The sequence below is a fragment of the Juglans microcarpa x Juglans regia genome, chromosome 4S (assembly GCF_004785595.1).
Source record: "Juglans microcarpa x Juglans regia isolate MS1-56 chromosome 4S, Jm3101_v1.0, whole genome shotgun sequence".
In the NCBI taxonomy this organism is placed as follows: Eukaryota; Viridiplantae; Streptophyta; class Magnoliopsida; order Fagales; family Juglandaceae; genus Juglans; species Juglans microcarpa x Juglans regia.
In genome coordinates, this window is record NC_054601.1 from 10,437,237 (window position 1) to 10,452,011 (window position 14,775).

Sequence of the window (14,775 nt, forward strand, 5' to 3'; positions counted from 1 at the left end):
AAAGGAAAAAAAAGCTGAACAAGGACAAAAGATATTACTATTTTTTTATCTGAAGCATGATGAATGAGATCAAGAGAAATTTTGCTTGATGCAAAAGGATGGAAACAGAGGATGAAGGAGGTAGGGTATTTATTGCACTGTTGAAATTACAGAGAATATGGAATATAAATTGAATAATTCAGTTCTTACTATGTAATGTCTGAAAATAGAAGAGATCGCATGAGGAATGGAAACGAAAATAACGGCTGAAAAATCTGAAGATTTTTAAGGAAATAAATTAAGAACTAAAATTAGTAATAATAATGGTATTAATAATATAAACATAAAAAAATAAAATAATTTAAAATCCTTAACTTAAAAATCGTGGCTATTACAAGTATGTTATTATTGGACGTTTCTTAAACATAACAGTTTGTTTCTTCTTAAATCAGTCTCACATAATATTAACTATCAAGCATATGTCTTGTTGATATCTACCCTACATATGCCAGTGGTTTATAACACAATCTGTGTACTGAAAATTTTTATTTATGTATGTTGATTTTTTATGTAACATGGTTCTTTTCTAATGCAAAAAGATGATTTTTATGGTTGTTTTGATCATTATAAAAGCTTGAAGGTTTTGAAAAATCTATTGAAAAATATTTTTCATACACATATTAACAGATCTCTATGCATTTGGATATCTTTCTAGGCAAGCATGCATAAATATTTGTGAGCTAATTAATCCTTAAAACTAAATGAAAAATTTCTCATTTCAATGTGACCTTGAGTTTGTGATTTTCTTTCATTTCTTGTGTCTTATTCACAATATCAATTATTTATTTTTTTTAAGAATTTAGGGTTTACTGTTAAAACATTTATAAAGGGGTTCTATCAATTTCACAAATCTATTTTACAATTCCTGCATGCTATTGTTGGATGTTTCTTAAACGTATCGATTTTGTTTCTTCTTAAAAGAGTTTCATATAACATCAACTATCAAACATGTGTCTTATTAATATTTGGCCTACAAATACCAGTGGTTTATAACATGATTTGTGTATTGATGATTTTTATTTACGTATGTTGATTTTTTATGCAGCATGGTTCTTTGCAAATTCTTTTAATGCAAAAAGATAATTTTCATGATTCTTTTGATCATTATAAAAGTCAGAAAGTTTTGAAAAATTTCTTAAAAACTTTCTTCATACACAAATCAATAAATTTCTATATATTTGAATAACTTTTTTGGCAAACATGCATCAATATTTGTGAGATAAATCTTTAAGGCTAAATGAAAATTTTTTTATTTCAATGTGACATTGGTTTTGTGATTTTCTTTCATCTCTTGTGACCTATTCACAATACCAATTATTGTTTTGTTTTTTCTTGGAATTTAGGACTTATTGTTAAAATATTAATAGAGAGGTTCTATCAATTTCATAAATCCATTTCATAGTTCCAGCATATTATTGTTGGATGTTTCTTAAACATAGCGGTTTTTTTTCTTCTTAAAACAGTCTCATGTAATATTAACTATCAAGCATATGTCTTGTTGATATTTAGTCTGCATATACTAGTGGTTTATAACACGATCTGTGTACTGAGAATTTTTATTTATTTATGTTGATTTTTAATGCAGTATGGTTCTTTGCATATTCTTTTAATGCAAAATGATATTTTTTTTTCATGGTTCTTTTGATTATTATAGAAGCCGGAAGATTTTGAAAATTTTTTAGAAAAAACTTCTTCATACACACATCAATAAATCTCTATGTATTTGGATAACTTTCTTGACAAGCATGCATCAATATTTGTGAGTTAAATCTCTAAAACTAAATAAATAAAAAAATCATTTCAATGTGGTCTCGAGTTTGTGATTTTCTTTAATCTCTTGTGCCCTATTCATAATACCAATTATTATTAGTTTTGAAATTTAGGATTTATTGTTAAAACATTGATAGAGGGAGTCTATCAATTTCACAAATCCATTCCACAATTTCAGCATGCTATTATTGGACGTTTATTAGACATAGCAGTTTTGTTTTTTCTTAAAACAATCTCATATAGCATCAACTATTAAGCATATGTCTTGTTGATATCTAGTCTGCATATGAACAACACAACTTGTGTACTGATGATTTTCATTTATGTATATTGATTTTTGATGCAACATGGTTCTTTGCATATTCTTCTAATGCAAAAATATATTTTTTCTAAGGTTCTTTTTATTATTATAGAAGTTGGAAGGTTTTGAAAAATTTTCTTCCAACACACATCAATTGATCTCTATGCATTTGGATGATTTTTTTAGCAAGCATTCATCAATATTTGTGAGCTAAATTTTTAAGAATAAATGAAAAAAAAATCATTTCAATATAGCCTCAAGTTTGTGATTTTCTTTCATCTCTTGTCGCCTATTCACAATACCAATTATTATTTTTTTGGAATTTAGGGTTTATTATTAAAACATTGATAGAGGGGTTGTATCAATTTCACAAATTCATTTCACAATTCCAGCATTCTATTGTTGGACGTTTCTTAAACATAATAGTTTTGTTTCTTCTTAAAATAGTCTCATATAATATCAACTATCAAGCTTGTGTCTTCTTGATATCTGGCCTGCATATGCTAGTGGTTTATAACACGATTTGTGTATTGAATATTTTATTTATGTATGTTGATTTTTTATGCAACATGCTTCTTTGCAGATTCTTCTAAAGTAAAAATATATTTTTTCATGGTTCTTTTGATCATTATAGAAGGTGAAAGGTTTTGAAGAATTTCTTAAAAATCTTTCTTCGTACTCACATCTACAGATCTCTGTGCATTTGGATAACGTTCTTGGCAAGCATGCATCAATATTTATAAGCTAAATCTTTAAGACTAAATGAAAGATTTTTCATTTTAATGTGGCCTCAAGTTTGTAATTTTCTTTTGTCTCTTGTGGCCCATTCACAATACTATTTTTTTTTTTTTTTTTTTGGGAATTTAGGGTTCTTTTCTAAAACATTGATGGAGGGGTTTTAGCAATTTCACAAATTTATTTCACAATTCCATCATGATATTATTGGACGTTTCATAAACATAGCAGTTTGTTTCTTTTTAAAACAATCTCATATGATATCAATTATCAAGCATGTGTCTTGTTGATATATGTTCTGCATATGCCAGTGGTTTATAACATGATATGTGTACTAAAGATTTTTATTTATGTATGTCATTTTTTTACGCAGCATGGTTCTTTACAAATTCTTCTAATGCAAAAAGATAAGTTTGTATGATTCTTTTGATCATTATAGTAGCTAGAAGGTTTTGAAAAATTTCTTGAAAAACTTTCGTCCTACACACATCAATTGATCTTTATTCATTTGGATAACTTTCTTCGCAAGCATACATCAATATTTGTGAGCTAAATCTTTAACACTAAATGAAAAAAATTTCATTTCAATGTGGTCTCGAGTTTGTGATTTTCTTTCATCTCTTATGGCCTATTCATAATATCAATTATTTTTTTAAAATTTAAGATTTATTGTTAAAACATTGATAGAGGGTTCTATCAATTTCACAAATCAATTTTACAATTCCAACGTACTATTGTTGGACGTTTCTTAGACATAATAGTTTTGTTTCTTCTTAAAACAGTCTCATATAATATCAACTATGTAGCACGTGTCTTGTTGATATCTGGTTTGCATATGCCAGTGGTTTATAACATGATCTGTGTACTGAGGATTTATATTTGAGTCGTGCTATACAGAAGGCTCACACTCTTCACACCACTTAAAAAATATGTAAGTTTACTTTTTAATTCTCATATTTCATTAAATATGATGGTAAAAGGATAAAATCACATGTTTTTAAGTGGTTTGCAAGAGTGTGAGGCTTATATTTAGAATTTTTCTTTGTATTTATTTTTGTTGATTTTTTATGCAGCGTGATTTTTTTCTATTGCGAAAAGACACTTGTTCATGGTTTTTTTTATCATTATAGAAGCTAGAAGGTTTTGAAAATTTTCTTGAAAAACTTTTTTCATACACACATCAATAGATCTCTATGCATTTGGATAACTTTCTTGGCAAGCATGCATCAATCTTTGTGAGCTAAATCTTTAAAATTAAATGAAATATTTTTCATTTCAATGTGGTCTCGAGTTTTTTATCTTCTTTCATCTCTTGTGGCCTATTCACAAAAGCAATTATTATTATTTTGGAATTTAGGGTTTTTTTGTTAAACATTGATAGATTGGTTCTATCAATTTCACAAACCCATTTCACAATTCATGCGTGCTATTGTTAAACATTTCTTAAACATAGTAGTTTTGTTTTTTCTTAAAACAGTCTCATATAATACCAACTATCAAGTATGTGTCTTGTTGATATCTGGTCTGTATATGCCTGTGATTTATAACACGATTTGGACGTTCATTCGTATTCTACATGATTTATATTGCCTTCATACACAAGATCCCAGTGTCCATATTTTCATCTTTTTTTTCGTTGTTTTGGGTTAGGATTGAAACTATACTTAATTTTATAAATCGTAAAATAAAAACAAGAACTCGCTAGGACGCAATTGGAGTATGATAACAGCTAAAACTGGCAACTATAGGAGCAGCTAGGAAAGATGCACAACTTGTCAACTACTGAATAATTCAATAACCCAGATAAATTTCATCATATTCATTTAGGAGAAAGCATGCTGGTATGGGTGTATGCATGATGAAGGGTACTAATTTTCAAAACTTTTATCAATATTGCCAAAAGTTGGTCCAAAACTCAGTGATGGGACAAGCGAATCCCCAATATAAGAATATCAAATAGTTGTGTGCTCCAATTCTCTCTCCTTCCATGAACAGAAGAAAACAAGTTAGGCAAAGTGATTCCAATGTTGTTTGCATCCCAGTTCTTCATGCCCTCTCACAAATTCAATAGAACAGTTGTCTAACCAGCCCCTTTGTGCTCTTATGGACTAGAAGGAAATCTAGTTGCATAACCATCTTCCTTTTGCTTTCTGCGCACGACTCAAGTGACAAGTATATTTTTTGAGTAATGCTAGATGTAATCATGAGTTGTGCAAGCGTTGCGCACTCATTTAGAAAAAATGTAGGGTCTACTATTAAAAAAATAATTTTTTCATGTGGATCTCATATTTACTTACTTTTTTCAAAAGGAGTGGGTGGCGCTTGCGCACTTTATGACTGCAAATGTCATTTCTCATTTTATTTATTTTTCCTCTTCCAACGTGCTATGTACTATTATGCTCTTGACTCCTGACTCCTGAAGAGTAACTTATCTTGTTTTAGGGATGACAACACTGAAAACAAGTTGGTACTTGTGAGGACTTTTAAGTCAAGGCATTCATAATTTATCATATCTCATTCCAGCAATGACAACTTTAATTATATGCCCGCATGGAAGACATTTAAACTCAAGCCCCTATCATCATTGTTGTGAATTGTAGGAAGCGAAGAACCAAAAATCAAGAAGATTAACTTGCAATTGCTGGAGCCAAATCTCAGTAGCCCCCAATAGAAAGTTTACTTGCTGACATTCTTTGGCCCCATTAGGCTTCAAAATAGAACCTCTTAATTTATAGGTAGCAAGGCCGGAAGCAGGCAGAGAAATCGTTGAAGATGCCTCAATCCCAAAGACATTCCTGCCATTTGAAGCATGAAATTTCCATTGATTTTTGCTTGCACCAGTTAGATAAGAAGAACTTAATACAATCATGAACTGACTAATGAAAATGACAAATGACTGATGTGTGTATATGTGAGAGAGAGAGTACTTATAAAGTGTGTCGATAAGGAATGGAAGGTTAGAAAATATGCATCTTGACTTTGCAGTGTTGGACCTACATGTATTCTATATATTGGGTATCTGAAACAGGTTTCAATTCATTAAGTAGGCATACTAGACAACTCAATATTAGGTAATTAAGTGAAAGGGAAAAAAATAATATACCAAGCAACAGACACCCAACTTGAAGGTAGAAGATCACAACTCCTATACAACCACAAATCTGGAAATTGAGATGCAAGATTTGAAACCTGTTGGTCGGAGTGAGGACAGGAGCAAACTAAGATCCCACAAGCTCCTACCCAAGAAAAATAAAATGGATGAATACAAAGACCAATACATGAATCTCAAATAAAATGGACTTGCCTCATCGTATAAAAGTGGGAGATCATATGGTTTTTCTTGTTCAAAATATTCAAATACTAGCAGCTCTCTCGAGTTGCAATCCTCAATTACATTGAATGAACAAATAGGAGGTTGATCTCCCAATGTTAGCCTCCTTAATCTCTGGAAGAAGTTTAAGTTTATGCGATTACGTTGAACCCAAGCTCCATCAACAATATTTTTGGCTAGTCTTTCTGCCTCACAGTCACTGCTGCCAGCACCTCTTGTATCCCTTGAAAACTCAGCATTACCGTCCTCGGCAGGCCTCCTGGTAAAGAATCAAAATTAGCATCTAGAAGATACAACGTCCCACATCTTACAACTCTTGGTTATTTATATAAATACTATTTACTTCCAGATGAAACACAGGAAATGACAGACTAAGTAGCCCTTTAAGTTGGTCTGGAAGGAAGAAATAACTTTGCCCCAAATGCAAAAGTGCTTTAAGAAATGACATCCATGATGCCCCTTTTTCTAACTTATTTTCTCTATATAAATAAACAACACACTGGTCACTCCACCTTTTCTCTTAAGTGAGTGTCTCTGAACAAGAGATTTGTTTAAAATACTAGTTGCAACTTGCAAACTTTCACATCTTGCAATCAATGTTCCAATTAAGTTCGGTGGTTTGGTATAAATTTATTAACATCGGTTTACAATTTCCCCCAATTCCAATCAAGATACTGTTATGGTCCTAATCAAAAGACAAATTGAACCCTTTTAAAGGATGAACAAGGTGCCGGGAAAAAAAAGGGATGAATGGGGCAACTGTAGGAAGAGCAACTGTGTGCATAAAGGGTGGGGTGAGAGAGAGAGAGAAGGAATTTAATCATAGGCTCATTTAAAAAAAAAAACATAGTATAGGCAAAGTCAATGAATAAAAGCTAACATCAGCTTATGTGGATCAATGTACAATTGTATGCCCGACAAAAATGGAACATAATACTGTTTGACGGAGTATCTGCCATTCATTAACAATGGCACTCCCACTCCATAAACACTCCACTCTCTAAAAGATTCCCAAAGATCACCAAGATAAAAAGATAGGAGTCCATCACCTTCACAAGTTCTCAATCTCCTCTGTCTTGCCTGTAGACTCAAAAGATACAAGTTGCTAAGATAATACAGGAAATCTTTTTTACTTATAACCATTATGAATCTTAGATTTTCCATTATTATGCAACCTAAGAAACAAAAAACCCCAACTAAAAGAACCAATTCAACTTATTGGCTTAGTTTTGAAAGTTTAATCCGGAAACATAAACAACAGATGATATAAACCTAAAATGGTATCTAATCAAAGAATTAAACCAATATACTATTGTTCAATCACTTAATATAAGTAGCAAAATGAAAATAGCTCTACATCCAAACCTATAATTGTTCATTAGCTGAAGAACCCCCTCTCCTCCATGTCCCCTGTTACCAAAATAGCAATAGTGACTACTTAAGCCATTAGACCTTCTATAACCCCATTGTCAGTTTTTTTTTTTTTTTTTTTTGGTCTATCAAACACCAAAACAAAATGTAACACTAGATTATCTTCAAAACATTAGTATATGTCACTTCATTCATCGTTTGAACTTTGCGAAACTAATAGAAAATGTATTATATTGCAAAACCCATAGCCTACTTATCTACAACAAATGGAGGATAAGAAATGCAATTACACTAGATATTTCAATATATTAAGTATACGGTGAAAAATAGACATAGACACGTTCTTAACTGTTAGCTATTTGAGGTCAATAGTAGTTGGAGATTGAAGTCAAATTTTAGTGGTTTAAGTGCAAGATAGAAAACACACAAGTTGTTCAAAATGTATTTAAGCCTCTCTTTTTTCTCGAACTTAAAAAAGAATGTTAAATTGGAATCTAAAAGCATCATATTCATACTTTTTTTTAACATACAAACAGACGCGTACACTAGCTCGAGGAGTAACTTAGCAGGGACAACGGGAGTGATCGACTCCAAACGCCGATTCAAATTGCTTAGATCAGCGTTTCTATTGGGGAAGGATGGGTAGGAAGAGTTGTGTCGAGACAATGTCGAGTCGTCCTTGTCGGTTCAGGTCTTTGGCTCCGAGCTCACTGTCCTCTGCTGTTGCAATTGCAACTCCCGATGTGTATGAACTAGTGGCGGGTAGTAGAAATGGTCCAAACCGTGGGTTTGGGTGAGGGTGAAGGTGAAGGTGAAGCCGCCCGAGCTGGACATTACCATAAATCACATGAACTTGAGAGATCAAAAGGATAGTGACCAAAGACAACTACTTGGATTGTGTTTTGAGATGCTTTAAAAAAATGTCCGGAAAGAAAACAAAGACAGTATTTTGAGTAGAGGTTTTGTTGGGGGTTTAAGGAGGAGACTGAGGAAGACAGAAAATAAGAAAATTGACATTCAAGGTTTGTGCAAAAAGAACTTGAATCCTATTCGAGTTCTACCACCCGATAGAAGGAGAGAAAAATTCAAAAACTTATGCTTTTAAGATATTTCTCGATTATTAATTAAAAAAAATATTTCTCGATTATTTATTGAGATTATTTTCAAAGTTTACTAGGACTCTTATATTCTACATATCTAAATTAAATAATTCAAATATTAATAAATACTAAATATAATAGGATCTGCATTATACAAATAGTTTTTTTTATCAGTTACTATTCATTATTTCACACCTACACTCTATGAAAGAAACCTCACATTCTATGATAAAAACCTATCTAATTGGAATGTGGGGGTGAATAATGTCTAATGTATTGCAAAACCTGCATTATATATTCATAGAATAATTATTCTCATCAGTCATTATTTACTCATACACCTCACACTTATGAAAAAAAATTATCAAGTGTAGAGTGTGAAGGTGAATAGTACATGACGTATATCAAATTCTATATTCATATCTCTCCAATTATAAAAATTATTTCTGTTATACCAATAATAATGAGGAGAAGTGATTGATTTTTATATAAATAAAAAGATTAGGGTAGGTTTGATAAGTGGGATGAGACACAAAATTTTCATCACATCTTATTATTATAATTTTTTTCAAATTTTTATATAAAATATAATAAATAATTCTAACTTTTTCAAATCTCAACTCGAACTTTTTTAAATTTTAAAATAATAATAATATTAAAAAATAATATTTTAAAATTTTATTTAAAATTAAAAAATTTCATCTTACTATTCAAATATGTCCCAAAAATTTTGGGACAAGTTTGATTAATCATGATAGGGAAATGTTTGGGATCTTGAAAATGGGTCTCGAACATTTCTCCCCAAAGGTTTATTTATTTTATTTTTATTTTTTTAATTTTTATTTAATGATTAAATAAATATTTTTTAATGATATTGTGAATTTTTTATTTTTTAAAAAATATTTATGATAATTAAAAAAATACATAAAAAAAAAAAAGAAAAGAAAAATAAAAAACTGAATGTACTGCTCGAAACATATTTTGGGACAATTTTTCGGTGGCAGCAGTGCCACTAGGAGGTAGCTGGAGGAATCGGGGATACCTTATTTGTGGCGAACCGTCGTTGTGCCGTGAGTTGTTGTGGGTGGGGTAGGCGGAGAGAGAGAGAGAGAGAGAGCAGAGCGAAGCTGCTGAGCCGCACGTTCCCTCGCGCTGCTGAATGACTCGCATCCCCACCTAATCACTTTCCAGCTAACAAACCAAGTCTCTCTTCTGGTGGATTCAGGAATCCTCGGGCTCATCGAAACCAAGTTTCTCCATGCCCTAACTCGGACCAGTTCCACCCGCATTCCCCCTCTCGCTTGGCCATGCCACTCTGGTTCCCTGCGATCGGCCACCTCTTCCGAGAGGATTGCGTCTTCGTGCCTCGTGCTCAAACCCCGCGAATTCTCGGGACTCACGTACGAATAATACACGCGATGTCTGTCGATCCTCGTGTCCCTAATCCCAGGGATCTCCTCTGCAACGCCGGCGCCGGCGCCGCTGCCGGTACGTATGATTTCTCCTCGTGCCTTTTCTTGTTCCGTTTTTGTTTTTTTTTTTTCCCGAGAAAATTGATGAAAGTAACAATGAAAGAGAGAGGAGTAGAAATACTTGTTTTGGCTTGGTCAAAATGTCTGAGAGCTTGGAGTTTTTACTTTCTTTCCCTGTTATTATCACCACTAAAATCTTGATGTTTTCTTTTTGTACTGAAGTATTTGTTGGTGAAATTTTTGGGGCAGGGGTTATTGCTGCGACATTCGTCTGTCCTTTAGATGTGATAAAGACTAGGTTTCAGGTCCATGGGCTGCCTCAGCTCGGCAATGGAGCTGCTAAAGGTGTGCCCTTCACATCAAGACGTATTTGTTTCTCGTAACTGATAGAATCATAGCCTTTGAGGCTTCAATTGATTGACTTTTTTGGTGTATGAATTTAATTGAGCAACGTGGCAGCTATATAAAATGGAGTTTAATCTGTGAGGTTCTTTTGTTTTCTTTCGTTTGGTGATTCAGGTAGTCTTATAGTTGGTAGTTTGGAACAAATATTTCGCAAGGAGGGGTTGCGAGGCATGTACCGTGGGCTCTCACCTACTGTGCTGGCATTACTTCCTAACTGGGCGGTGAGTGCTCTTTAGCTTTGTTAAGTACTTGTTTATATACTATGTACGTGTTATTATGGGTTTTTTATAAAATAATTTATCTATGGAATGTGATACTGTGTGATCTAATTCAATTTTCTGCATGACAACCTTGAATTTGGGAAGCATTGTACTCTGGTGCTTTTCACTCAGTACCACATGGTACTACTGTTACCTGTTAGTTATGTTTGCCAACTGGTTCAAAACTGAACATATGGCCTTAGCATTTCTGTAGCATATGCAAATCATTGCATATAACTTGATTCTCACAATTTGGTTAAAGTTGCATTTTTTTCCTTTTTTTTTTATAAGCAAGTTAAACTCTATTCATGATCAAAAGGCATTGCATGAGTATATAGGGTGGGTGTGTACATGAGAAACACCACTCCAGTAAATGAGAAAAAAGTTAACAGGTCCTGATAACATGAAAAGAACAACTAAAATGAGCACACATCTATCGATGATGGCCTTTATGGAAGAAATCCTTAAGGTCCTGCCTCGTCTTTTCCTTGTCCTTGTCCTTGAAGATCTGGTTGTATCTTTCTCTTCATATTCGCCAACACAAACAATCAAGGATCTTTTTTTTATAATGCCAGGCTTAGTAGACACATAAACCTCCCTTTGAATTTTTTTACCATTTTAAGTTCATACTAAAGGTAGTTGTAAGCTTAACAATCTCTTATAGTCCAATTTCTATACAACGATGGAACCAAATTCGACAATGGATGGAAAATTATTTGTACGTTTTGAAAAAAGGGGATGACCCATACATAGCTTGTTTTAGTTTTGGGTTTGATAATCTCTTTTGTGGTTTATAGATTATTCAATCTGTCATGTTTGCTACCTGCTTTCTGTACTCACAGAATTATACTGGTTCATTTAACTGTAATTTTTTGCATGACCCGATATTGTACATTTTGCAGGTTTATTTTACACTATATGGGCAGCTGAAAAGCTTTCTTTCTTCTGAAGGTTATTTGGTGGCATATTTCTTCTCTACATAAAATTAAGATTAGTTCATGCTCAAATTTCTCCCTTGGGATCATATTTATATAGTTTAGTCCTTCAACTTATTACCGTGTTGTACCTTCATATTAAGTGTTTACTAATATTTCAGCTTTGTTTCATTGTAGATGAGAATCATCATCTTTCAATTGGTGCAAATATGGTAGCTGCTTCTGTCGCTGGAGCTGCAACAACCATTGCTATAAATCCTCTTTGGGTTGTGAAGACAAGATTTCAAGTGTGTCTCTCAAGTACCACATTCCCTTGCTCAATATGAATTTAATTTATATCTTTATCTGTGATGAAAAAGACAAAAGGATTGGGGATAAAGCAGTTGAACTAATGATAAGGTTTCATATGATCACCTCTAATTTTGTGCTACTACTAGTTTTACCGTATGGAAGTTAACATTTCCCCCTTAGCATCTTTCAAATTGTTAGTGATTTGAGTAGCTGGAACTTTACTATTATCTTTCAATGCTACCGTGCCCTATCACAGTTTTGCTGCATATCAAATAGAAGGAATAATGAACTTTATTTTGTTAGATCATTCTTTGACTTGTTGTACATGTTGGTTGGGAGTATTTATTTGCCTATCTGAATACAAATTGTGGAAGATAACCAACCGCCATGACCCATATTAGAAAAATGAGGAAGAAATGAAGGGTGATGGTGTAAGTATGGATGAATTTTTGCTTCATGGAAGGACCTAGGCCGTACCACCGAAGCGTAATTATACTAGCATTCGAGTCACAGCAGTTTTTGGCATATAAACATCACAACTATGATGCTAATAATTTCCTGTCATGACTGGTTATCTGTTGAAGCCATTACTTTTCACTGAATGAAAAATATAATTTCACATCCAAATTTCCATTTCTTATCATCATCTTCACAGTCTTGCCCTTTTATACTAATAAAAAACTTGTCCTTTCATATTTGTCGTTCTATATGATTCTACCGTGTTCTCATTTTTGGTGCACTCTGCTTCTTTCTTTTTCTTTTTTCTTTTTGGTTAAAGTAAGCATGTGCATAAGGTGATAAAGCTTTGAGCAAAAAAAAAAAAAAAAGTAAAAAAAATCATCATTTTGTCCCATTTTCTCTGCAGACCCAAGGAATGAGGTCAGGCGTGGTACTGTATAGGAGTACACTGTCTGCTTTAAGGAGAATAGCTCATGAGGAAGGCATTCGTGGGTTGTACAGGTTTGTAGCTCAAATCATTGATTTACAAAATTACTTATTTCTTTTTATGCTGAAAAGGATTTAAATGGTGCTTGTTGTATTGTTTTTAACAGTGGCCTTATCCCTGCTTTGGCCGGTATTAGTCACGTTGCAATACAATTCCCTGCATACGAGAAAATAAAATTATACTTGGCCAATCGAGGTAATTGTCTACCTGTTTTTAGCTCTTGAATCTTTAAGGATTTGTTCTCAATCTCATATAAATACCTTACTTTTTATTTAATGTACAAAAAGAACTCATTTATAATCAACATCATTGTATCAGCTAATACTACAATGGACAAACCAAGTGCACGTGATGTTGTGGTTGCTTCATCAGTCTCCAAAATATTTGCATCCACATTGACTTATCCACATGAGGTATGAGATTAAGTAATTTCGCAATGTGAGATATCAATTTTGTGGCGAATATGTAGAAATTCTATTTCCTTGAATATAAACCAGTTATCACACAAAGCAAATACAAAAATGGCTTTTATAAGTGGGGTGAAATGTCACCATTCTTGATTTCTTCAGGAGTTATTTGCCCAATTATTTAACTTTTTCCCCAGGTATCTCCCGAAAAGGAGAGCCTTGGTGTTTCATGATGTTGGTAAAAATGATGGCTCACTCTTCTGTGTTTGTTGTCATCATTGCTTTTTTTTTCCCTTTACCTTGCTGTAAATCTATGCAGACGCTGAATAGAGTGAGTCTTTTATATTCCATATCATCATGAAAAACATTAAGGATTTTTTTACTTTTACCAAATTTATCCCACTATAGGTTAGAGTCCTTTGACCTGATCATGGATGGGTTAACATTTTTCATGCTTTTCAAATTAGTAGCATTATCTAATAATATGAAACCCTATCTCATGCTATCACCTCAAATAGCCTTTACTCAAACTGACTTGCATAGGATACAATACTTCTTTGTCGTTCCATTATCAATTTACAGTTTACAGAAATATTCAGACTAAATGATCGTGGCAGTATAAGAACATAATATATGCTCGTGTATTTTGAAGGTCGTACGCTCTAGGCTTCAAGAGCAGGGCCACCACTCTGAGAAGCGGTACTCTGGTGTAATTGATTGTATTAAGAAAGTATTTCAACAAGAAGGCCTCCCTGGTTTTTACCGTGGGTGTGCTACCAACCTGCTGAGGACGACCCCCGCTGCTGTAATCACATTCACCAGCTTTGAGATGATACACCGTTTTCTTGTCACTCTTTTCCCTTCTGATCCACAGCCCCACAGATTCTAAAGATGGTTCAGGCCGAGTGAAGGATATAGAGAAGAAACTTGTATTTCTACAGGGACTTCTCAACAGCCAACTGTAATTGTCTGACTCATTGTTGATGCAGTTTCTGATTTATGTATTGTAATTGATTTTGGTAGTTCTGAGCAACATTTTAAAAAGATGTTGCTGTTCACGTTCCCAAATTAAATTTATAGATGATCTTCAGTGATAATGATGAAAAATGTTACAATGCAGTTCAATCAATACAATTTTTTTCCTGGGCATTGCTGAATGGTTAGTGTTACTCTTGCACAATCTTACTCAAGTTGAATAAGAGAAATATTGCTATGTTTGGAGTAAGGAGCCCAGGCGAAAAGATGCTGTGACATACGTGCAAGTTTAGGACCTTTCCTTGCTCATGCAGCAATCTTCTTCAGAAATGCATGCAGTAGGTCCAGTATAAAGGATTCCTGGGCAGGTTTTTCTGGTCCGAGGCCCCTTGAGTGGATATTCTTTCAAAGAAGAATGAATCAATTGAGCTGTGCTA

At 33.2% G+C, this 14,775-nt stretch overlaps 1 protein-coding gene across 2 annotated transcripts; it reads left to right on the forward strand.

Annotated features, from left to right (window-relative positions):
• The first annotated feature begins 9,635 nt into the window (after nucleotides 1–9,635).
• Nucleotides 9,636–14,512, forward strand: LOC121263452 (nicotinamide adenine dinucleotide transporter 1, chloroplastic-like). 2 transcript variants are annotated; one of them, XM_041166352.1, is made up of 9 exons: nucleotides 9,636–10,135; nucleotides 10,369–10,464; nucleotides 10,639–10,745; nucleotides 11,687–11,735; nucleotides 11,897–12,006; nucleotides 12,876–12,970; nucleotides 13,063–13,151; nucleotides 13,275–13,369; nucleotides 14,016–14,512. In XM_041166352.1, exons 1-9 carry the CDS (start codon nucleotides 9,955–9,957, stop codon nucleotides 14,250–14,252), a joined length of 1,059 nt encoding a protein of 352 aa, XP_041022286.1. In that variant the 5' UTR covers nucleotides 9,636–9,954; the 3' UTR covers nucleotides 14,253–14,512. The 2 variants fall into 2 exon arrangements, with proteins under 2 accessions (XP_041022286.1, XP_041022285.1); XM_041166351.1 differs by lacking the exon at nucleotides 10,369–10,464 and having other exon boundaries at nucleotides 9,668–10,135.
• The last annotated feature ends 263 nt before the right edge of the window (nucleotides 14,513–14,775 follow it).

What these genes read in the sequence shown, in the direction of transcription:
- LOC121263452 (XM_041166352.1), top strand. Translation starts at nt 9,955, where the DNA reads ATGCCACTCTGGTTCCCTGCGATCGGCCACCTCTTCCGAGAGGATTGC. An exon ending in CGGCGCCGGCGCCGCTGCCG is followed by an intron (nt 10,136 to 10,368) that starts GTACGTATGATT and finishes TTTTTGGGGCAG; the next exon opens with GGGTTATTGCTGCGACATTC. An exon ending in CATTACTTCCTAACTGGGCG is followed by an intron (nt 10,746 to 11,686) that starts GTGAGTGCTCTT and finishes TACATTTTGCAG; the next exon opens with GTTTATTTTACACTATATGG.